Genomic DNA, 26,029 nt, shown 5'->3' on the forward strand with positions numbered 1-26,029 from the left:
TATTCACCAGTAGCTCCTCCCAGCAGACAGGAGGGAGCCAATGAGATTAGAGGAGGGAAAGGGGTGTTACAGGGAGAGCTGGGAAGTGAATCAGGGGTACAGGCTGATACATTAGATAGGTACAAGGAAGGATCGGATGCTTTATTCACCAGTAGCTCCTCCCAGCAGACAGGAGGGAGCCAATGAGATTAGAGGAGGGAAAGGGGTGTTACAGGGAGAGCTGGGAAGTGAATCAGGGGTACAGGCTGATACATTAGATAGGTATAAGAAGGGGTTGGATGGTGTTTAGCAAGTGAGGGAATACAGGGATATGGGAGAGAGCTCATAGTACAAGTTGATCCAGGGACTGGTCCCATTGCCATTTTGGAGTCAGGAAGGAATTTTCCCCCTCTGAGGCAAATTGGAGAGGCTTCAGATGGGTTTTTTGCCTTCCTCTGGATCAACTGGCAGTTAGGCAGGTTATATAAAGACTTATATACAGACTTAATGTTGAACTTGATGGACGTGTGTCTTTTTAAAACCTAACTTACTATGTAAATGTAATTAGAAAGTCAACTATTGATCCACAAAGAGCCAAAACCTAACCATGGCTGAACAACCAACCCAATAATGTTCCAAATAAGAGTCCCCAATAAGAGAAGATTCTTTGTTACTTTGAGTTGCCTCTTACCTGTAGAACGCGCTGTAATGACTCCACGTAGCTGCGCTCACTTTGCACAATGGATGCCAGAATGTGACGCCGTAGGACCTACAAGAAAACAAGGAGATGTTGCAGCTAATATGTAGCCTCCCACGGGTGCAATGCCCAACCACAGATGCGATGGTGTACAGGGAACATCGATGGAGCATCATCCTGACCTGCTGAGCGCTGAGTCCTTCTGGCATTGGCCCAAGCTCTGATGGTGGAGGCTTCAAGTCCAGGTCCAGTCCACTGACCTCAAAAAAGCCACTTTCTTCCTCCTCAGAGTCACCTGCAAGGAAGAAAAGAGCACTGAAGAACAGAAGCTGGAAAGATTGCAGCTCAGGGAAGAAGATGGGGCCTTACCAGAGGACACACTCTCCTCATTCCTACTATTCCGTTCCCCTTTGCGGCTCCTGGACAGCTTTCTCCATATTTTTGATCCCTGGGTTTTTTGCCCCAAACCCTTTCTGAGAGACATAATGCACAGAGATATCTAGGGGAAAATCAATGTCTGGGTGTTGGGTTGTCCGGGCCCAGTGGCTGCTCTCCAGCCCACGTACACTCTGGATCACTAACTGGTGAAGATAAAGTGGCAGAAAAGGAAGGGATGACACTGAGGTTTGGCTCTATAGAGAGGAGGGGGCCCGTTCTGTTCCGTGGAGTATCTGCTGACACTTCAGTAATAATTCTGTGACTCACAAGTCACTTCCCTCTTTATAAGAACTGAAATCTTTACTTCTACTAATCATGGGTTTAACTGCACAATACCATGGACACCAAACATTAGGGGAGAAATGCTGCATCCCCGAGACCCCCTCCAAAGTATATCTCTGGGCCCCCCCCAGTAACACTAATGTACCCAGTGCTCTACTGTAGGAACAGAACTAATGCCTTTAACATTTTTTCCACCAATGTCTGTAGCACTTCCCTAAATATGTCCCTTTACAGTGTGATGTATTTAAAAAATTCAAAGTCTCAGATGAGCGAACATGTACCCTCCAAATACAACACATTTAATACCTGTAGTTTCCTTGCGCTGTAAGAAAGTGACCTTGCGCATCACTGCCATGCGAGTCTTCTCCAAACCGTCCTTTGTACCACTGCGAGCGGCTTTCATCAGCTGAGTCATCTGTAACAGGGGGAGACACATGAAGAGACCAACAATATACTGCCATGTATGCAAACATATGTCATGGCTACTGTGACTACTTGAGGGCATGGGGTTGTCAAAGGGTTAGAAATCAAAGTGCTTAGAATAGCCCCCTCGTCAATTTTATATTCACTTATTTTTATGGTTTACTTATCCTTTAAAAAAGAAATGGTAAGCATGGAAAAGAAGAGACAATCGGCAGAATCGGCTGGGAACTGTGATGGGGAGAGTGCTGAGACTGAGAACACTGATAAGGAGAGAGCTGAGATTGGGAACAATGATGGGGAGGGCGATGAGACTGGGAAAAGTGATGAGGAGAGTGCTGAAAATGGGAACAATGATGGGGATAGTGCCAAGACTGGGAACAATGATGGGGAGAGTGCTGAGACTGGGAACACTGTATTTTTAGGACAAGGGGAGGAGAGGTATATTCCTGGGGTCCAGCTAAATATTCAGAAGGGGTTTGTTACAGTGAGAGCTGTGAAGATGTGGAATCCCTGAATCAGTGGTACAGGCTGATACATTAGATAGGTATAAGAAGGAGTTGGATGCTTTATTCACCAGTAGCTCCTCCCAGCAGACAGGAGGGAGCCAATGAGATTAGAGGAGGGAAAGGGGTGTTACAGGGAGAGCTGGGAAGTGAATCAGGGGTACAGGCTGATACATTAGATAGGTACAAGGAAGGGTCGGATGCTTTATTCACCAGTAGCTCCTCCCAGCAGACAGGAGGGAGCCAATGAGATTAGAGGAGGGAAAGGGGTGTTACAGGGAGAGCTGGGAAGTGAATCAGGGGTACAGGCTGATACATTAGATAGGTATAAGGAAGGGTCAGTGCTTTATTCACCAGTAGCTCCTCCCAGCAGACAGGAGGGAGCCAATGAGATTAGAGGAGGGAAAGGGGTGTTACAGGGAGAGCTGGGAAGTGAATCAGGGGTACAGGCTGATACATTAGATAGGTACAAGGAAGGGTCGGATGCTTTATTCACCAGTAGCTCCTCCCAGCAGACAGGAGGGAGCCAATGAGATTAGAGGAGGGAAAGGGGTGTTACAGGGAGAACTGGGAAGTGAATCAGGGGTACAGGCTGATACATTAGATAGGTACAAGGAAGGGTCGGATGCTTTATTCACCAGTAGCTCCTCCCAGCAGACAGGAGGGAGCCAATGAGATTAGAGGAGGGAAAGGGGTGTTACAGGGAGAGCTGGGAAGTGAATCAGTGGTACAGGCTGATACATTAGATAGGTATAAGGAAGGGCCAGATGCTTTATTCACCAGTAGCTCCTCCCAGCAGACAGGAGGGAGCCAATGAGATTAGAGGAGGGAAAGGGGTGTTACAGGGAGAGCTGGGAAGTGAATCAGGGGTACAGAATGATACATTAGATAGGTACAAGGAAGGGTCAGATGCTTTATTCACCAGTAGCTCCTCCCAGCAGACAGGAGGGAGCCAATGAGATTAGAGGAGGGAAAGGGGTGTCACAGGGAGAGCTGGGAAGTAAATCAGGGGTACAGGCTGATACATTAGATAGGTACAAGGAAGGGTCGGATGCTTTATTCACCAGTAGCTCCTCCCAGCAGACAGGAGGGAGCCAATGAGATTAGAGGAGGGAAAGGGGTGTTACAGGGAGAGCTGGGAAGTGAATCAGTGGTACAGGCTGATACATTAGATAGGTATAAGAAGGGGTTGGATGGTGTTTAGCAAGTGAGGGAATACAGGAATATGGGAGATAGCTCATAGTACAAGTTGATCCAGGGACTGGTCCCATTGCCATTTTGGAGTCAGGAAGGAATTTTTCCCTCTGAGGCAAATTGGAGAGGCTTCAGATGGGTTTTTTGCCTTCATCTGGATCAACTGGCAGTTAGGCAGATTATATATAGACTTAAGTTTGAACTTGATGGACGTGTGTCTTTTTTCAACCTCACTTACTATGATCACCGGGGAAGGACACTGAGCCCATTGCACTGCACTTCCATTCCCCATACATGCGATAATAACGTTTCAGCAAAACTTTTGCATTCTATGAACTTCTGTGGGTTAACACTAAATAAACAATTCACCTATGTGGGTGATACTAAGGGTCAGAGTGAGGGTGGGGGCAAAGAGAAAGTGTTGGAAGGGCTTCTTGGCTGGTACCAAGTCCGATCCCTTGACTGACCAATGGAAAAGGAGAAGCCTAAACACATGATGTTCAGAGAATCAGAGCTTTGTAATGGGGTAACTCACTTACCCATGGGGAGGTGCCTAGTGGGTTTATTGTGTATAGGCCGGGGCTTCCTACTATACGGACCTAGTCCTTATGTGACAGTATTGAGGATTATCTGATGTATTTCCCAAGAGAATGAAATGATTGGTCCAGTTAGATACAAATGCAGTGAGAGCTCTACCTTCCAGTTGTATGTGTGTTTCAGCTCCTGAACATCACTCCCCCTGCTCCTTAGAGCCAAGAGGTCCCTCTTAGTCCTGCTGTACCTCTCCTTTAGTCTACTGAGGTCTGGAGAAAGCTGCAAGGTGGGTCGGGCAAGGAAGCATCAAAAGCAGAATAGCGAAGCAACACAGGGTGGGTGATCCAGAGATGCAGGGAGAGACAGAGAAGGGAGACATCAGGCAGACACACATCAGCAGCCAACACAGGGACCAACAAGAATAATTAGCATACGCCAGCCTCAGCATATTATTAACAGCAATGGGTGGTCTTGCAGCTCATAGCCATGTGTTAATAGAATTAGCTGTTTGCAGCACTGCCCCTAAGCATGCCCAACTTCTTTAAATCAAGAATATCAGAATAATAGCATTTACCTATGGACATAGTCTTTATACATTTTTAAAGGAACAGCTCAATGTAAAAATAAAAACTGTGTAAATAAATAGGCTGTGCAAAATAAAAAATGTATCTAATATAGTTAGTTAGGCAAAAATGTAATGTATAAAGGCTGGAGTGAGTGGATGTGTAACATAATAGCCAGAACACTACTTCCTGCTTTTCAGCTCTCTAATTCTGAGTTAGTCTATAAGGGGGGCCACATGGGACATAACTGTTCAGTGAGTTTGTAATTGATCCTCAGCATTCAGCTCAGATTCAAAAGCAACAGTTATGTCCCATGTGCCCCCCTCAAGTCTATGATTGGTTACTGCCTGGTAACCAATCAGTGGAAAGCAAAAGAGCTGAAAAGCAGGAAGTAGTGTTCTGGCTATTATGTTACGCATCCACTCACTCCAGTTTTTATACATTACATTTTTGCCTAATTAACTATATTAAATACATTTTTGTATTTTGCACAGTCTGTCTATTTACCTAGATTTTATTTTCATAATGAACAATTCCTTTAAAAGAAAAGTTCTGCCAAAATCTGGTTTCCCACATATTCAGGTCGGTGCAGTATTTGGCCACTAGGTGTCTCCCTAGTATTAAATCCAGCACATCCAGGTCACTACAGGTTAGGGGATTTCAGTCAAGGGTATGACTAGGGTTCTGGGAGTTGTTATGCAACAAGAACTGAAAGCACCAGATAATTAATGCCTTCCCTGGCTAATATGAAAAAACACCGGCGCTAATCACACGCGGCGATTCATTTTCCGAAGTCGCTGCATTTTTTTTCATTTTAGCCGGTGCAGAGTGAGGGAAGGCGTTTGGGGAGATTGGTCGCCGCAAAGAAGAGGCGATTAGTTGCCAGACGACTAAATCTCCCCAAAAAGCCCAGTGTGGCCTTATACCACTTTTATTATTTTTTATTTTAAAAGAGTTGCCCTGTAACATTTTTACTGGCTAACACGGTACAGCAACTTTACCTGCTAATACAAAGGGGAAACAAAATGAATATCTATTAAAGCAGGAGTGCCCGTACTTTACTAATGAGGGGTCTACTTTTAGTGATGTTGCCCCATTAGGATCTATATCAATAAAAGCACTGTTAGCATTCTGTTCCATTGAAAACATTACCGTATATACTCGAGTATAAGCCGTCCCGAGTATAAGCCGAGGTACCTAATTTTACCTCCAAAAACTGGGAAAGCTTATTGACTCGAGTATAAGCCGAGGGTGAGAAATGCAGCAGCTTCTGGTAAGTTTCAATCAAAAAATTGAGGGTTTCTGCTCCCATTGGAGGTGCCGGCGTCTCGTTTTTGGATGCCGGCGACCATTCTTGTACGCCGGCGAATATTCTTGGATGCCGGCAACTATTCTTGGATGCCGGCGACTATTCTTAGACGCCGGCGACCGTTTTTGCGATTGACCCAAGTATAAGCCGAGGTAGAGTTTTTCAGCATATTTTGGGGGCTGAAAAACTCGGCTTATACTCGAGTATATACGGTACTTAATATTATATTATATTGATTTATGAACAAATGTATATTGCTATGTTTAACTAACAACTATTTATTTAATAAAAAGAATGAAACAGAAGGGTGATTTAGACTGTCTTGAGATCTACTGATCAACAGCTAAAGATCTACTGGTAGATCCCGATATAACTTTTGGGCACCCCTGTATTAAAGGTTCAGTCCTACTGTGAATTCATTGCATCTTCTTAGTGTTCTTATTGAATTTGCACAAATGTACTTGTGAAAAAAGAGTAAGAACAGAGAAGGCTGTAGGGAGTCGCACACAGAAGACACTGGAGAGTGGGTCCATGCTGTGGCTGCTCTCTTGCCGTGGGATTATGGGAGAGAAGTTTTCGCACGGGACGTGTGGGAGTCTCAGAGACGGTGCATGAGGCTGCAGTATGTTATGATAGAGCAGGGAACGGAGCCAGACTTTACTCATCATTAAATTCAACTGCCATGAGCACTGGGCACCAGCGAAATGAAAATAATCTGCAATGCGCTTCTGCCACAGTCTGGGAGAACAAAGAGCAGAAACGAGCAAATCGGGATTTTATTAACTCGCCCACCACATGTCCCCCCGATATAATCAAGGGAGGGACCAAATCTGGGATTCATTTCTCAATACATCCAAAGGCAAGCTTTTTTTTTAGTAAGATACAGACGTATCCAAGAGCCTGGCTGAACCAAATTAGAACCATCAAAACAAGTAAAAAATGTGTGTGATCTTCGCCATCAATTTCCAGGCTCACGGATGAATTGGATTTGGTATTTGGCTGAATTTTAAGAAAAAGGATTTAGGGTTCAGTGTATTCCTAATGTAAACATAAAAATAAGGAGCCCACTGCCAAAATAAAACTGTATTCTCTAGTGATAAGACAATGGCACACTAATACATACTTACTGAGGCTCCTGTGCTGCTCTCTTTCCCATGGTCAGACAGGAACCAGGAGATTGGATTCACTTATCCAGGGGGAGGTTCCTGTCTGACCATGGGAAAGAGAGCAGCCCAGGAGCAGGAAGTACAGAGAATCAGAGCTCTGTACCTGGGTAAGTACTGGGGGAGATTCACTTACCCAGGGGGAGGTTCCTGTCTGACCATGGGAAAGAGAACAGCCCAGGAGCAGGAAGTACAGAGAATCAGAGCTCTGTACCTGGGTAAGTACTGGGGGAGATTGGATTCACTTACCCAGGGGGAGGTTCCTGTCTGACCATGGGAAAGAGAACAGCTCAGGAGCAGGAAGTACAGAGAATCAGAGCTCTGTACCTTGGTAAGTACTGGGGGAGATTGGATTCACTTACCCAGGGGGAGGTTCATGTCTGACCATGGGAAAGAGAACAGCCCAGGAGCAGGAAGTACAGAGAATCACAGCTCTGTACCTGGGTAAGTACTGGGGGAGATTGGATTCACTTATCCAGGGGGAGGTTCCTGTCTGACCATGGGAAAGAGAACAGCCCAGGAGCAGGAAGTACAGAGAATCAGAGCTCTGTACCTAGGTAAGTACTGGGGGAGATTGGATTCACTTACCCAGGGGGAGGTTCCTGTCTGACCATGGGAAAGAGAGCAGCACAGAACAGGAAGTACAAAGAACAAACAATCCCCAATGGGGATTAGACAAATAACCAGTGGCAATCAATCAGCATTAAGCTTTCATTGGACTCATGCAGACAGAATAATGAAAGGAAATGTCTGATTGGATGTTCTGGGATACAGGCAGGTGCACAGTCTCCATCTGTTGCAGAATAGGGAAACCACTAGCCTAACAAATATTGCTGAACTACAATTTAGCTGGCAGGGGGTGCTGGAAATTGTTTAATTTAACATCTATAGTATGCAAATACTTTTCGGGCAACCCCAGTCTCTAAGTACCCGTACCTTAGGTACAAATGGTTTGGCCGGCTTTGTTTTCCTCTCCTCCTCTTCCTCCTCCTCTGAGTCTTCACTGTAACTCTCAAACTCACTGGAGCTCCAGCCGGTGTCCTCAAGGTCCCGCTCAGAGCCTTCGTGCTGCACGTTCTCATAGATCAGGTGGTGTCCCAACCCTACGGAGGTACAGGGAGTTACTGTACTTGCTCCCACTACAGAAATGAAGAAGACACTTTGGATCAGGTATAAGCATACAGGGAAGCCAGAATTGCCCAAAGGTGGTTCCATGTTAAGGAGGGAAAGTGTTACAGTGAGAGTTGTGATGTTGTGGGATTCTCTCCCTGAAGCTACTGGCTGATACATTAGTTATTTTTAAGGAAGGGTCGGATGCCTCTTTAGCAAGTGACAAATTACAGGGTTACTGAAATGAACATGCTTAGTATTAAATAGAAAAGGAGGAGGGGCATGTCTGTTTGTTAGGCAGGATTTAAAAGCTTATATAAAGGAGGAGCTTATGTTAGAAAATGAGGGGGCAGAAGTCTTATGGGGGGAGTTCTTCACCAATTGTAAAGAATCCAGCAAATTAATTGTAGGAGTCGCTATAGACCCCCTAATGTAAGTGACGAGGATAAGCTCCTGATGCAAATATAAAAGGCTGCTAGTTTGGGTAAAGTAATGATAATGGGGTATTTTAATTAGCCAGATATTAACTAGAGCAACAGTACTGCTAGATCAGTTAATGGGAACAAGTTTATAAACTGTTACATGACAATATTATGGCACAGGTTGTTGAGGAGCCAACCAGAAAAAATGCTATTCTGGATCTAGTGATCTCTAATGAGCCAGAACTTATAGCAAATGTGCAAGTCATTGAATCCCCTGGGTAATAGTGACCATAATGTTATATCATTTAATATACATGTACTGTTACTATGAATGAATTGTGTTACAACAGCGCCACCTGCTGGTCATTTTCCCACCAGTCTGACCAGCAAGTAGTCAAGGAAGTTGTCAGGAGAAAGAAAGAGACTGATGTTCTTCTGCTTAGGAATAAAATTAGAAACCTTTCTCACATCTTTCCTAAGCAGAAGAACATCAGCCTCTTTCTCCTGACAACTTCCTTGACTACTTGCTGGTCAGACTGGTGGGAAAATGACCAGCAGGTGGCGCTGTTGTAATAAAATTCATTCATATTAACAGTACATGTATCCTTTAATATCTTGGAATGGAAAAAAATTGCAAAAGTGCTTAGAATAGCCCCCTGATCAATTTTACATTCACTTATTTGTAAGGTTTACTTATCCTTTAATGTAACATGTTGGAAAGGAGTCTTTTTTTCAGTCGAAGCTGCTGTGTTACTATGAAAACTGACAGTTAGATGATGTATTACAAGGGGTATTGGCACGGAAGCCTGAGGGAATGAAATTACCAACTGGGGCAATTGTGCAGGAAATTACCCCTTGCCTGGGCATTGTGGCCATGTGGGGGCAGAACCTCTGAATTATTTGGCTGTAAATATCAGTGCAGAGTTTGAAGAGGCACAGACAGTCCCTCAGGACATTAGACATGGGGTTTCTGCTTGGCTTGTTTTGTTTAAGACACTGTGTGAATAGTAGTGATGCACAGAATCCACTATTTGGGATTCGGCCGAATCCCCGAATCCTTTGTGAAAGACTCGGCAGAAGACCGAACCGAATCCGAACCCTAATTATATGCAAATTAGGAGTAGGAAAGGAAAAAGTTGGAAAAATTCTACTTTTGTGACGAAAAGTCACGTGATTTCCCTGCCTACCCCTAATTTACATATGCAAATTAGGATTCGGATTGGGTTCGGCCTGACACAAGGATTCGGCCGAATCTGAATCCTGCTGAAAAAGGCTGAATCCTGCAGAATCCCGAACTGAATCCTGGATTCGGTGCATCCCTTGTGAATAGGATCAACCTGAAAACTCAAATCGAATTAGATTCGAACTTTAAAAACTCGATTCAAGTTTTTTTCGGAAAAATTATGCCAGGAAGGCTGCAAACAACTCCAAATTGACCCCTGGACGTATCCCATTGACTAAAACAGCAATTCATCAGGTTTTCGGTGGATTTTTTGAAAAACTCTAATTGAATTTGATTAACTCCCTAGTTGGATTTGACAGTTTTGACCATTAAAAAACTCAAAAATTCAAATTTTCAATTTTCAATTCAACCCTTGATAAATCTGTTTAAATGTGTTAATTATGTCCAACCTGCCACCCAACCGAAGCCAAACCGAAGCTCTTGATACCCCAGGGACTGCTTGGAGTTACAACTGGAGGGACGCAGATTCCCCAAAGTTCAATCTCTGGGTAAAGAACAGTGATGCACACAGGGGGCACAATGATGCACACAGGGGGGCACAATGATGCAGACAGGGGGCACAATGATGCACACAGGGGGCACAATGATGCACACAGGGGGCACAATGATGCACACAGGGGGCACAATGATGCACACAGGGGGCACAATGATGCACACAGGGGGCACAATGATGCACACAGGGGGCACAATGATGCACACAGGGGGCACAATGATGCACACAGGGGGCACAATGATGCACACAGGGGGCACAATGATGCACACAGGAGGGCAAGAGTATTTGCAGTGGTTACAGGCCTATGGTATTAACTAAGTGTTGCCCCCCAAAAGTTTCCCAGTCTAATAGCATGCACTCATTATGGACTGAGACTACCCCGCAAGCACCTACAGATGCCAAAAGCTCACTGAAAAGGTGGTGCACCTTGGGGCATAAATCATAAGGCTGGAAAAATAACCCTCATCTTGCAGAGCAGAGCAATCCCAAGGGTGTATATGTGGCACCCACCGACCCCCACTTTAGGCTGCAGTAAAAACTCAGGTTTTCTTTACCATCCTGATTCTCCGGCTCACATGGAACGTCCTCATATATTGCTCCGTCCTGAGTTCCTCGGGAGACAGACAGGTGTTCAGATGAAGATTCTGGAACAAGAGCAAGCAATCTAAGGGCAGTGACATACACACAGGAGGAGGAGCCTGCACCCCCATCCCAAGATGCAGCTAGAGAATCCCCCAATGTTAGCTAAACCCCAGAGAAGGAAGAGCACTCACCCCTTTTAACAGAACTTCTTTTCAGGCTGCAGGTATAGATGTTGAGTTTCTTCCTGCCCACAGTATCCCCATTACTGACGCTGCTGGAGGACCTGCAAGGAAGGAGGGCACAGGTTATGGATCAGGTGGGTAACAATGAGAGGAGACCCTGGTCCTGCCGGGCAGTCTATATATGGGATTCCTGTATAAGAGGTATTCCAACACAAACACCTCCCTTATGTGAGCTCAGGTGTATGTGACTGGGCACAATGATGGATAAACACAAGCTAAATGCAGAATCTGCTTCACACAGACACCAGGGCTGCAGCACAGTGACCAGAATGGCAAGTCCTATTTTAGACTGCAAGCTCTTTTGGGCAGGGCTCTCTTCCCCTTTTGTATCAGTTACAGGTCGCTATGCATGTAACTTTGTAGCTTCTTTATATAAACCCATTTATTGTACAGCGCTGTGGAATATGCTGGTGCTCTAAAAATTAGGGATGCACCGAATCCAGGATTCGGTTCGGGATTCAGCCGTTTTCAGCAGGGAATCCTTCTGCCCGGCCGAACCGAATCCTAATTTGCATATGCAAATTAAGGGCAGGGAGGGAAATCGCATGACTTTGTCACAAAATAAGGAAGTAAAAAAGGTTTTCCCCTTCCCATCCCTAATTTGCATATGCAAATTAGGATTCGGATTCGGTTCGGTATTCGGCCGAATCTTCCACGAAGGAAGAGGAACTGTTGCGACAATGACAATTTAATATAAGCTTCATCATACTGAAATAAGAAACTTTCTAAATACAATTACAAATTCTGTACTGTTTCTGAAATAATCAAGTTTATATTCACTATTCCCCTCTCAGCATCTGTTTCTCTTCATTCTCTTCATGCAGCAGTTGGGTGTCAGATATTCACTGACAGTTAGATCCAATATATCTTATAGGGGGGCTCCTTTCCTAGAAGATGTATTAGAGGTCACTATTAAACTCACCAGACATCATGTCTCTCTACATTCAGGATTTGTGCAAAAGGCAGTTATTTTGTTAGATTTTGTTTGTACTGGAATCAGTTATTTGAGGGAGCTCTAATACATCTGCTAGGAAAGGAGCCCCCCTATAAGATATATTGGATCTAACCAGGGGCGATCCGTAGGCTGCTGCCGTCTGAGGCAGCAACCCTGATGCTGCCCCCCTCTCCCGCTCCGCGCTTAAAAGTTTAGCATCGGAGTGGGTCAAAAGGGGCGGTATCGCTAGTGCAATGAGCGCGTTCTGCTATTTCTGCACTAGCAGAGCCGAATTTCCAGTTTAAAAACCGGAAATTCGGCTCTTAAAGTTACAGGAGGCATCTTTTTGCCGCCCCTTGTAACTGGCCGTTCACTGCAGCCCGAGGCAAGGTGCTCATCTTGCAGCATGGCAGGAACGGCCCTGGATCTAACTGTCAGTCAATATCTGACACCCAACTGCTGCATACCTCCCAACATTTTGGAAATAAAAAGAGGGACAAAAAATGTTTTGTAGCGCAGCAATTTCTTGACCACACCCCTTTCTGTGGCCATCCCCCCTAATTACCATGTTTGTTTTACAAAATGTGGCAGGTTATGAAAGTTTGAAAATATTTTTCCTTATCTAAACTGTGTTTTTGTGTCTCAAAATTGTTACAAAGTATCTTATTTGCACCTGTTAGCTGTTCTGGGCTCTCTGCTAAAAGCCAATTAAGTGAGAAACTGTTTCTTTTTCTGGCTGTTCAGTGCAGAGAAAAGAGGGACTTTCCAGTACAAATGAGGGACTGCGGGTTGAGCTGTCAAAAGAGGGACTGTCCCTCCGAAAAAGGGACAGTTGGGAGGTGCTGCTGCATGAAGAGAGAATGAAGAGAAACAGATGCTGAGAGAGGAATGGTGAATATAAATTTGATTATTGCAGAAACAATGCAGAATTTTTAATTGATTCTATTTAGAAAGTTTCTTATTTCAATGCGAGGAAGCTTATATTAATTTTTCAATTTTTGCAATAGTAATAATAATAAAGGGATGATCTTGCAACACTATTGTATCAAGACAAACACCTATAAAATGCACAGGATTGTGATCAGTTCCCATGTGTGCAGTAACATGCAGAGAAGCAACAGACACATTTGGCTGCTGTGATGCAACTGTCAGTTTATCCGTGATATTTGCAGTGGGTCAGGCCTGGGATTAGCACGTGGCACCTGAATGGTAGAATGTATATGTAAGAAGACTGGTCTGTAGGTAATTATCCCCCTAATGTTGGCTCCTAATGACTCTGATAAATTCCCTGCACTTTAATACATTGGAGGGCAGTTCTTCTCTCTCACCTGAACATCGCTCAAGTCAAAATTCTCACTTAAAGGGATAAGAAATTACACTGCACCTGCCACACCCAAATCTCTTAATGGGTTGTTCACCTTAAAATGAACTGTTAGTATGATGTAGAGAGGGATATTCTGAGACAATTTGTAATTGGTTTTCATTTTTTTATTATTTGTGCTTTTTTAGTTATTTAGCTTTTTATTCAGCAGCTCTCCAGTTTGGAATTTCAGCCATCTGGTTACTAGAGCCCCAATTGCCCTAGCAACCATGCATTGATTTGCAATTGGTTTTAATTTTTTATTATTATTTGTGGTTTTTGAGTTATTTGGCCTTTTGTTCAGCATCTCTCCAGTTTGCAATGTCTGCCATTTGGTTGCTAGGGTCTAAATTACCCTAGCAACTATGCATTGATTTGAATAAAAGAGAGGAATATGAATAGGAGAGGCCTGAATAGAAAGAGACTGGAATATGAAACGGAAACATAAGTAATAAAAAGTGACAGCAATCTAAAACACTCATTTGTTGTGGCTGCTGGGGTCAGTGACCCCTACTTGAAAGCTGGAAAGAATCAGAAGAAGAAGAAATCATTAAAAAAAAAAAAAACTATGCAAAATAAATAAAACCAATTGAAAAGTTGCTGAGACTTAACCCTTCTATAACATATTAAAGTTAACTTAAAGGTGAGCCACAATGAAGAAAGAGGATTGGTGTTGGATAAAAAGAAAAACCCACACAAAGTAAAGTGAAACCTCATTTGTACATCCCCTGGTTTTAAGTTTCCCCTCATTTTTTTTGTGTTCCCACTTTATATTATGCACAATATATTCCCTGATTTTACATTTTCCCATTTTTTTTCTGGTCCCCTGAAAAACATACTATATACTTTACTGTATGTCCAAAAAGAAGCCATGGTCATACATCAAGCCCCCCAAATATAACATATATATTTATACAGTAGATGATGAATAACAAATATATTTATAAATGATGAATAATATATATATATATATATTTATATATATATATATAAAAATGCCTGTCGAGGGTTTCACTCTGATCACAAAGATTTAGCACAGAGGAAAGTCTTTTGGAAGGGGAACTAGTTCAGAGGGAAACCCCTATAGATCTTTACTGAAATCTGCTCTTGACACAAATGTCTATGGTTTTTGGGGGGTCACATTATATGTTTGGGAAACCTTACACTTGGGAGGAGGTTCCAGATCTGTAGTAGCAGCTCATCAATCAGAATGTTACTGGTCAGTAAGCTTACAGTCTAATTCCCTAACAGTGTGTCAGGCCACACATGGGCCAATAAAAGCTTCCCATTTAATTATGCTCAGCCAATCCCGACCAAATGCGCCATTACATCCCTGCACTGCGAGGCACCTATAATGACAAATGTAGCATAATAATGATAACAAGTGCTGGTTCCTATGGATTATTACTGCAATGGGGCCCGTTTGTACTACATTTTAACTGTATTCAGCTCATTGCTCGATGCCGATTCACCCCACTCTAGTTTAATGCAGAAGAAGCTTAGCAATAGACTGTTAGCTCTTCAGGTGGGGGGGATCCCTTGTAGGCAAGCAGGATGTATTTAAAGTGACACGTCACTGGGATTTAGCAGCTGACCGTAATAACCCTAAACAGAGGCATTAGAAAAGGAAGGGGAGCCCTAACTACAGAGGGGAATAAAGTCCAGATAAAAGTCTAACGTGCAGCCCTCCAGCTGTCTGTAGGATGCTGGGAGTTGCAGATAAGTATCCGGCGGCTGCAGATTGACAATCCCACATTACAAAATACCCTGTGATACAATTGCCCTCCATTCGGCCCTAAATCCAGCCCCGTTACTTAGTCACCGTGGGGTCCAGCTCCAGCGTGCCTGGTCAGTCGATTATTCCTCACTGAGCCTCCAGCCAAAATCACAACGGGGTCATTCCCTTTGGGAGGGAACTTTAACAAACAAGTAACAATGAAGCTATTGAAAAGCTCAATGAACCCCCTCATCTCACCCAGAGCTGCCACAGAGCTTGCACTTCCCATCAGCCCTGCCCAGCCTTGTACCGTACCTCTCTAGTTAACTCTTCCCACACCATGCTCAGCAATAGTTCACTTGTGTCCCAAGGATCCCATTGGAATTCTGCAGCAGCAGCAGGAAGTGAGAATTCCGAAGTGTCTGTAACATTCAGACCGGTTGTGCCTCGTTCTCATGAAATTCCCTCCCTCCTCCTCCTCCTCCTCAGCCTCAGCCTGACTCACAGACACAACACTGCAGTGTGGGACACACAGGGAGGCTGCGCAGGGTAGTCCTGGCTGGGGGGGGGGGACATTGAAGGGTTAAAAGATCATGTGAAACATTAGGGGCCCCTCTGGAAAATCCAGTCACATGGGCTGTACTAGTCTCACTTTTCAATGCATTCAGTTTGCAGTCCAGCCACTTGCAAATATGCAAAATGCCCTCAAAATTCAAGTATTTAAACAAACAAGGACCTTCTGCCTCATAGAGCTTGCAATCTAAACAGGTGAGTAATTTCTAGATGCAAAAAGAACGTGGCAGTCACAGGGGCATAGTGCCAAGTCTGAGTTGTTTATGCCCGAAAACAAAGCACAAGTATCACCGAACGCCAAGAAGACTTTTTTTAAACTCAAAAAGTAACAGGGTTTCTACCAATTCAAAAATCCAAATAGGGTGATACCCATTTCCAATTAAAACAGTAGCTCTGGTTTTCATTAAATTAAAAAGGCTTTATTAGGACATTCATAGGCCTAATGCATTTCGTGCCTGCGTGGGTTTCTTTATTTTCTGGGCTGTTTATTAATTTATTACTGCTCCTGGACAGAGCCCACACCAATATTTGTGTCTCTACCAATTCATCTCCATCATCTCTAAATTTGACATTATTATTCTGAACTCTATTCCAAACAAGTTGGATAAATGACAATACAGGGAATGTATCCCCTTTTATCTGCTAATACAATTAGGGATGCACTGAATCCAAGATTCGGATCAGTATTCGGCCATTTTCAGCAGGATTCAGATTCGGCCGAATCCTTATGCCTGGCCAAAACGAATCCAAATTCTTAAAATCATGTGACTTTTCGTCACAAATCAAGGAAGTAAAACGTGCGCGGCTCTATTTTTCCCTCCTGATTTACATATGCAAATTTGAGTTCGAATTCAGTTCGGTATTCGCCCGAATCTTTCACAATGGATTTGGGGGTTCGGCCGAATCCAAAATAGTGGATTCGGTGCATCCCTGATACAATCTATCACTAATCAAACTGACGACGATTCATATAAAACTTAATGTATTTAACACAACAAATGTTTCCACTTCCATTTAATTTGGACAAGAGCCTAAAGATATTCAGAAAATAATTCAAAGTAACTTCCCAATATATATATATATATATATATATATATAATAATAATTACAGATTTTCCAAGTTACCGTATACTGTATACTCCAGTATAAGCCATCCCGAGTATATAAGCCGAGGTACCTAATTTTACCTACAAAAACTGGGAAAGCTTATTGACTCGAATATAAGCCTAGGGTGAGAAATGCAGCAGCTTCTGGTAAGTTTCAATAAAAAAATTGAGGGTTTCTGTTCCCATTGGAGGTGCCGGCGTCTCGTTTTTGGATGCCAGCTACCATTCTTGGAAGCCGGCTAATATTCTTGGAGACTATTCTTGGACGCCGGCGACTATTCTTAGACGCCGGCGACCTTTTTTGCGCTTGACCCGAGTATAACCCGAGGTAGAGTTTTTCAGCATATTTTGGGGGCTGAAAAACTCGGCTTATACTCGAGTATATACGGTATTTATAAATGTAACTGCAATATTTGTCCCTTCGTATTCTCTGCCCCGGTGCTTTTGAACAAACTATGTAGCAGAAGCCAGTGGCTGATGTGTAAGAGAGCGGGCAATGAAGAAAGGGATGGATGGAAATAGTTTTGAAAGGGTTTGTTCACTTTAAATTAACTGTTAGTATGATGTAGAGAGGGATATTCTGAGACAATTTGCAATTGGTTTTCATTTTTTATTATTTTTGGTTTTTGACTTATTTAGTTTTGTATTCAGCAGCTCTCCAGTTTGCAATTTCAGCCATCTGGTTGCCAGGGATCATATTCCCCTAGCAACCATACACTGATTTGCATAAGAGACTGGCGTATAATCAAGGTCTGAATAGCAATGCGAGAAATAATAATACATTTGTAGCCTTTGCGTTTTAGATGGGGTCAGTGACCCCCCTTTTGAAAACTGGAAAGAGTCAGAAGAAAAAAGCAAATAATGAAGACCAATTAAAAAATCTGCTTAGAATTAGCCATTCTATAACAGGCTAAAAGTTACCTTAAACTTTTACAACAATTTACAAATAAGTTTAAAGCCTTTGAAAACATTGACTGAATGTATATTGTAGTTTTGGGTTTTCTTCCCCTTAATTCTGAGGATCTGGTCCTGCCCACTAAAGCTAAAAGTGACTCTGATACCTGAGTAAACCCTCACCCAGAGAGGCCGGCCCTTTATTATAATGAACTGAACCAGATCTGCAACAAATGATCTTTCATAACAAGTAATTCTTCCCTTTAAACCTTTAATGGCCATTGTCTGTGTGCTGCCTAGCAACATCTTACCTTTCCTTTGAATGGAATGCAGAACCACATAATCTACTTTGCTAGAACTCTGTGGGGCAAATTTACGAAAGGGCGAAGATTTACTAACGGTCCCTGGCGTAAATTCGGTAGCGAAGTAGACATACTCTAGCGCCACTTCGCACCCTTATGCCAGATGAAGTTTCGCTCTGGCGAAGGGACGTAAATACGCAAATTCACTAACTTGCGGATTTTACTGAACGTTACCTCTTGCGCCAGACTTTACTTGCCACCTCAGACCAAGAGAAGTGCAATAGAGTAGACAGGACTTGCTTCAAATAAAAGTCCCAAAAAATGCTGGCGTCTTTTACTTTTTTAAGGGTGATAGGCTGAAAAAGATTGTACATTTTTTTGGGGGTACCCTCCTTCCCCCCTACATTTCCTAACATATGGCACCTAAACTATACAGTGGGCACATGTATCTATTTTATTTTATGAAGGTTTCCCAGGCTTGTGTAGTGTAATGTATTTGCTGCAACACAGGGCCGGAACTAGGGGTAGGCTGAGTAGGCACATGCCTAGGGCGCAAAGGCGGAGGGGCGCCAGGCACGTACTTACTCCTACCCCTAGTCCGGTCCCTTCTCTGCCGACCACCCACTGCCGACCCACTTGTTCCCATCTGTGCAAGTATGCGAGTACGCATGTGCAGAAGCGTCTTTTCGCATATGTGCGCAACTAGCCGGCGCAGCAGCCAGGCAGGCCGCCTAGGGCGCCTGCGCGGCTTGGCTGCAACATATGCGTCCATTGTACTTTAACTTGGTGCCGTATGCAAATTCGGCATCGCTAGCGTAACTTTGCTTTGCTTGACGAATTAACACTAGCGCAACTTCACTACCTTTCGCATCCCGGGGCGCAACTTCGGATTTTAGTAAATTTGAGCGGCCCAAATGAAACTACGTATGCAAAGTGCGGCAAAGCCGTCGCTAGGGCATTTTCGGTGCTTAGTGAATTTGCCCCTGTGAATGTTTACCCTTGGGATCAGAGCCACTGGCCCAGAGTCCAATACCCTGAATGGTTCCTACACATTTATTGCACTGCTGCTGAGAGTTGCCAGCGACTGACTTCACAATGAATGAGGGAGAGATCTGGAGGCAATGTAAACAGATGCGCCGTGTTTATGCAAACATATATTTCCAAGCAACTTCTAAATATACATTCATTATGTATTCAACTTATTTGTAAATGTAAAAGCTTTTACAATCAGTATCTTTCTGGCCTTTCTCTGCACTGCTGGCTCTGACTCTTGAAACAGTTGTAGCAGAAGCCGGTGGATTATTAACAGGCCTGTGAAGGAGCAAGAAAGGGATTTTTTTTGTTTTTTTTGTTTTTTTTTCCTAACCGGTTCTGCTGGTTAAATACGGGGCGCTTGTATAGTGACATAAAGTAAAACCATCTACTGCTGTGAATAGTGACACCCTGAGGCCACCTGGAAATAATAAGCCTGTGAAAATGAGACAATGCATAAAAGCCCTTCACAAATGAGCAGTTCACTGCAGGTCTCGCACAATCTGGAAGCAATCTATGTCATTGGATGGGAGGGAGGTTGCAGGAATGGAGGAATTTTCTATTCCATTCAGGGAGGGAATACTGGCTAGGAATAATAATGGCACAGTAGGGTTATTGCAGATGGAGGATTGATGGAAACTGCTGCACTTTGCCCGGGAAAATAATGTGTGGGGGCTCAACTGGGTTTATCGGAAGAAATGCAAATTAATTGAGAAGGAAAGGTTAAAAGTAAGTAAGCTTTATCAGAAAGGTCTATATAAATACACCAGTAACCCCTCAAAGTAATGCTGCTCTGAGTCCTCTGTCATAAGAAACAGCACATTTCTTTCCTTCTATTGTGTACTCATGGGCTTCTGTATCAGACTAACTGTTTTCAGCTTAAACCTCCAGGGCTAGGGCTTGAGCATGCTCAGTTTGCTCCTCTCCCTCCTCTCACTGCTGTAATCTGAGCCCAGATCTATGAGTGAGCAGGGAGAGACTCAGGCAGGAAGTGATGTCACACCAAGCTAATATGGCAGCTGCTATCCTAAACAATCAGACAGTGTCTAGAGATGTTTATTCAGGTATGGTAAAGCATTCTGCAGAATAAATATAGTGTTATAACTTGCACTATTATGGCTAATCTATTGGCAATAAACTGCTTTGGTAGTGTTCCTACTCCTTTAACATCTTCCAATCTCTATCAATACAGTTCAGTGCTCCTAATGGCCGAGTTTCCTAATTCTTTCTATCCCAAGATCAGGCTTTTCAGTGTCTTCTGACTTTCTACCTCGATTGGTTACATCTGCCTTTCTTCCTCGTGGTCAACTGTCCAGTCTAGCGCTAGAATTAGAGGGCTACATCTACTTTTCTCTCCTGAGGTCAGGCTGCTGCAGCTCTGCTTTTCCACCTCCAGAGATCTGCTATTGTCCCCCAAATCAGTCTGTCCAGTTTACTCCTAGAATTCCATATCCAAGATCTTTCTCTTTTGAGGACAGACTGCTGTAGTTCTGCCTTTCCACCTGTAGAGGTCAGCTCTTCCATTGTCCCCCGGGTCAAGCTGTGTCCAGTGTAGTTCTCCCTTTCTACCCCTAGAGGTCAGATCAGACTTTCTCCCCTGAGGTCAGACCCATAAGTAAAATAAGCAGGAGTTCTACTTGTAGTACTTGGGGATTGTTTATTTGTATCCAGTATTGCTGTGTCCAACTATGTTTCCCATTTGTATCACTTGACAAGGCTGGGAATCCCTCTGGATACTTAGTAGCACTGTAGGAAGTAGCAACGCCAATAGGTTTCTATCTTCAACACTGACTGTACATTAATTACAAAATCACAGGAGCCACCAATTACAGTAAATACTCTTTATACAATTAACTGCCTCAATGTTGATTGATCTGCGTGTCATAAACCCAACAAATGATCATTCCTGCGCTTATAAATCATATCTGATGCTCAGCAATGCCTCATGAATAACCAGCAGAAACAGTGTTGGGAAATGAAACCAATATAAATGATATTTTTAAAGAGGTTGTTCACCTTTAAATGAACTGTTAGTATGATGTAGAGAGGGATATTCTGAGAAAATTTGCAGTTGGTTTTAATTTTTTATCATTTGTGGTTTTTGAGTTATTTAGCTTTTTATTCAGAAACTCTCCAGTTTGTAATTTCAGCCATCTGGTTGCTAGGGTCCAAATTCCCCTAGCAACCATGCACTGATTTGATTAAGAGACTGGAATATGAATAGGAGAGGCCTGAATAGAAAGATGAGGAATAAAAATGCACAGAATCCAGGATTCAGTCCAGAAGTCGGCCAGGATTCGGCCTTTTTCTGTAGGATTCAGATTCAGCCGAATCCTTGTTTTTGGCCAAACTGAGTCCTAATTTGCATATGCAAACTAAGGGGGAAGGGAAATCACGTAACTTTATCATAAAACAAGGAAGTTAAAAAAGTTTTTTCCACTTTTTCCCTTCCTGCGCTTAATATGCCTATGAAAATTAGGATTTGGTTCAGTATTTAGCCGAATCTTTCATGAAGGATTAAGCCGAATCCCAAATAGTGAATTCGGGGCATCCCTAATAAAAAGTAGCAATAACAATACATTTGCAGCCTTACAGAGCATTTGTTTTTAGATGGGGTCAGTGACCCCCATTTGAAAGCGGAAAAGCGCCAGAAGAAGAAGGCAAATAATTCAAAAACAATAAAAAAGATAATGAAGACCAATTGAAAAGTTGCTTGGAAATGGCCATTCTGTAACATACTAAAAGTTAACTTAAAGGTGTACCACTCCTTTAAAGCATGTCTTTGATTTGTTGATGTGCCTTATCCAATCAGAATGCCATAAAGCAAGACAGGACTGCTGTGTAGGGTAGATGATAAAAAACAGTCCCCCATGCAAATCAAACAAGGGAGCATATCTCTTTAAGAGGCAAAGGAAACCCCTTTATTCCCCATTATGTTCTTAAAGGGATACTGGCTTGGGAAAAAAACATTTTTCAAAATGAATCAGTTAATAGTGCTGCTCCAGCAGAATCCTGCACTGAAATCCATTTCTCAAAAGAGCAAACAGATTTTTTTATATTCAATTTTGAAATCTAACATGGGGCTAGACATTTTGTCAATTTCCCAGCTGCCCCCAGTCATGTGACTTGTGCCTGCACTTTAGGAGAGAAACGCTTTCTGGCAGGCTGCTGTTTTTCCTTCTCAATGTAACTGAATGTGTCTCAGTGGGACCTGGATTTTACTATTGAGTGTTGTTCTTAGATCTACCAGGCAGCCGTTATCTTGTGTTAGGGAGCTGCTATCTGGTTACCTTCCCATTGTTCTGTTGTTTGGCTGCTGGGGGGAAAAGGGAGGGAGGTGATATCACTCCAACTTGCAGTACAGCAGTAAAGAGTGATTGAAGTTTATCAGAGCACAAGTCACATGACTGGGGGCAGCTGGGAAATTGACAATATGTCTAGCCCCATGTCAGATTTCAAAATTGAATATAAAAAAATCTGTTTGCTCTTTTGAGAAATGGATTTCAGTGCAGAATTCTGCTGGAGCAGCACTATTAACTGATTCATTTGAATTTTTTTTTTCCCCCATGCCAGTATCCCTTTAAATAACACAATTGTACAGTCGGAGTAAAGACTAGATTAGAGAGATTAGAGGAGGGGTGCTAGGGTGCTGCTGAATATTTGGCACCTACACGTCACTGTGTATGTTATGGTGAGGGCTTGACTCACTGCAGGCCATTGGGCAGGTCTCAGTCCAATTTGAAGAGGTTTTTAGGGAATGAGTTCATGTTGGGAGGGGCAGATAATCATGTGACACTAATGGAGGCAAGTTAGATCAATGTACTGTATTTACTGTATATGGCTAAAATAACAATAAAGTCCACTTGACTTGACTTGGAGCTTCAGTCATTATTGTCACTAACAGAATATAGTGGCCTGGCTCTGGGCACATCACTCAGAAATACAAGCAGTTTAGTGAATGTGTGACTTGTACATGTTACTACCTGTCCGTCTATAAGTAAAGACTACACGTGACTTACTTATTTACTTTCATTCTCAATTATCTGCACCAAAGCCTCCAATATAAATGTCTAATGTTAACTAAGAGCGCCACCATGTGGGCTTTTATATATAGTTATATATTATCATTTATATCAATAAACCGATACCGACAGTAATAACGGCAATAGGACCTCGTCCCCCCTCAGAATTCTTTTCCAGGTGGGACCAATCCCTCACCAATCCTCCCCCAATTATTTGCCAATCAGAGCTGTATACCTTAGTAAGATTCATTGATGCAGGTGGTAGTTCCTATAGGAGAGAAGTCCAGGTTTCAAAACCAATTGGATTTTACCTTTATTAGGTACTTAAAGGGACAAACAGAGACTTGCTCTCCTCTGTACAGACTATGAGCAAACTTAGGGGGCTGTTCCTGCTGAATTGTGCTTAGTACAGGGAATACCTATACTGCCATAGTTTTATGGTATCTCTCTATACAGACTATGAGCAAACTTAGGGACTGTTCCTGCTGAATTGTGCTTAGTACAGGGAATACCTATGCTGCCATAGTTTTATGGGATCTCTCTGTACAGACTATGAGCAAACTTAGGGACTGTTCCTGCTGAATTGCGCTTAGTACAGGGAATACCTATACTGTCATAGTTTTATGAGATCTCTATGTACAGACTATGAGCAAATTTAGAAGACTGTTCCTGCTGAATTGTGCTTAGTACTGGGAATACCTATGCTGCCATAGTTTTATGGGATCTCTCTGTACAGACTATGAGCAAACTTAGGGGGCTGTTCCTGCTGAATTGTGCTTAGTACAGAGGAATACCTATGCTGCCATAGTTTTATGGGATCTCTCTGTACAGACTATGAGCAAACTTAGGAACTGTTCCTACTTGAGAAAATATACAATCAGTATTAATATTTGACACCGTATACTGTATATACATTTTCACTAGTTACTACAGTATGGTATACACACAGTGGTTGCAGTATACATGTAATTAGTAGACGTGCTTGTGATGAGTAGTGGAGTTGCTGTTTTTCCCTATGAGACAACTCCCAGCAATTATGTGAGAGGAATGTGGCTCTGCCTGATGCACACACCCAGCTCTCCTATATGCAGCCATTGTGTAAGAGCAGATACTCAGTCCTTACCTGGATAGTGACACAGGAGCTGCTGCCTCTGTAAATAAAACACAAGACAGTTAGTGTATATTGCAGCCACTAATCCCCATTTCTATTTTCATTATGCAGCAGGATTTTGGGACGGACAAGGGACAAGGGAAAGAGAGAGGGAGGGGAAGGTGCAACTGTACAACTCAGCTTCCCAGGTGGTTTCTTTACAACACAAAAAGCATGAGAAGGATTTACCTTCACTTAGTGCAATGACAAGGAGGAGAAATTCTATATAAAAACCACCTGAACCCCAGTTGCAATATGTTGCCCCTCTCTTTTCCTTATAAAACCCCCATCTGTGTATTTTTATGGTGTAATTGTAAATATGGCAGCTCAGTAGCCCAGAGAGGGAAGAGAAACAATCCCATTGTGCTGGGGAAAAAAGTCATTTTATAATGACACTGGGAAAATCTGAGACTGTAGCTTTGTATCGGGTTATTCTGATAATAATTCTGAATGGCACATGAATATGGCGGGTCTGCAGTAAAATACATTTCTATATATTAAGGCCACTGAAATGGTACAACAAGCTTTATGTATAGATGATAATACAGCTATGGGACCTGTTATCCAGAATGCTCAGGTTTTTCCAGGCAAAGGATCTTTCCTTAATTTGGATCTCCATATGTTAAAGGGGTTGTTCACCTTTGAGTTAACTGTTAGTATGATGTAGAGAGGGATATTCTGAGACAATTTGTAATTGGTTTTCATTTTTTATTATTTGTGGTTTTTGACTTATTTAGCTTTTTATTCAGCAGCTCTCCAGTTTGTAATTTCAGCCATCGGGTTGCTAGGGTCTAAATTCCCCTAGCAACCATGCACTGATAAGAGACTGGAATATAAATAGGAGAGACCTGAATAGAAAGACGAGGAATAAAAAATAACAATAACAATACATTTGTAGCCTTACAGAGCGTTTGTTTTTTACATGGGGTCAGTGACCCCCATCTGAAAGCTGGAAAGAGTCAGAAGAAAAAGGCAAATAACTATAAAACTATATAAAAAAAAATAATAATGAAAACCAATTGCAAAGTTGCTTAGAATCGGCAATTCTATAACATAATAAAAGTTACCTTAAAGGTGAACAACCCCTTTAAGTTAACATAGTATATTATAGAATAGCTAATTCTAAACAACTTTTCAATTAGTTTTCGTTACTAATTTTTTATAGTTTTTTTATTTTTTTCCTCCTTCTTCTGACTCTTCCCAACTTTCAAACAGAGGTCACTGACCCCATCTAAAAACAAATGCTCTGTAAGGCTACAAATGTATTGTTATTGTTACTTTTTATTCCTCATCTTTCTATTCAGGTCTCTCCTATTCATATTCCAGTCTCTTATTCAAATCAATGCATGGTTGCTAATAGAATTTGGACCCTAGCAACCAGATGGCTGAAATTACAAACTGGAGAGCTGCTGAATAAAAAGCTAAATAACTCAAAAACCACAAATAATAAAAAATGAAAACCGGTTACAAATTGTCTCAGAATATCACTCTCTACATCATACTAACAGTTACTTTAAAGATGAGCAATTCCTTTATGTCGGCATAAAATTAATGTAAACAATTAGGGGCTGTTTTAATAAGGTTCAAGTTGTGGTTTCCACAAAAATTTGAGTTTATGTTTGGGATTTTTTCAAAGAGTTTTGCCCAAAAAATCTAGATCAATTTGAGTGCGGAAAAAACGTGATTAATTGAAGTTTGAGTGGCAACCATAACTGCAAAGGGCTTTGTTCATATTAGCCCATATACAGGCCAGTGATACAGC

The 26,029-nt window shown here is 42.5% G+C and overlaps 1 protein-coding gene across 12 annotated transcripts in view; it reads right to left on the bottom strand.

Annotated features, from left to right (window-relative positions):
• arhgef10l.L (Rho guanine nucleotide exchange factor 10 like L homeolog) overlaps positions 1-26,029 on the bottom strand; it is a 94,316-nt gene that overhangs the window by 35,069 nt on the left and 33,218 nt on the right. For 7 of the 12 annotated variants that reach the window (XM_041569866.1, XM_018226540.2, XM_018226538.2 and 4 more), the window contains 8 exons: positions 24,241-24,268; positions 11,127-11,218; positions 10,908-10,997; positions 8,022-8,224; positions 4,213-4,329; positions 1,703-1,811; positions 859-971; positions 671-748 (listed from right to left, as the gene is read on the bottom strand). In XM_041569866.1, coding sequence (XP_041425800.1) covers positions 671-748; positions 859-971; positions 1,703-1,811; positions 4,213-4,329; positions 8,022-8,224; positions 10,908-10,997; positions 11,127-11,218; positions 24,241-24,268 — 830 coding nt within the window. Of the gene's footprint in view, positions 1-670; positions 749-858; positions 972-1,045; positions 1,311-1,702; positions 1,812-4,212; positions 4,330-8,021; positions 8,225-10,907; positions 10,998-11,126; positions 11,219-24,240; positions 24,269-26,029 lie in introns of those variants that run through there. The other 5 variants (XM_041569869.1, XM_041569873.1, XM_041569868.1 and 2 more) reach the window with 4 other exon arrangements.

This window comes from Xenopus laevis, chromosome 7L (assembly GCF_017654675.1).
Source record: "Xenopus laevis strain J_2021 chromosome 7L, Xenopus_laevis_v10.1, whole genome shotgun sequence".
NCBI classification, from domain to species: Eukaryota; Metazoa; Chordata; class Amphibia; order Anura; family Pipidae; genus Xenopus; species Xenopus laevis.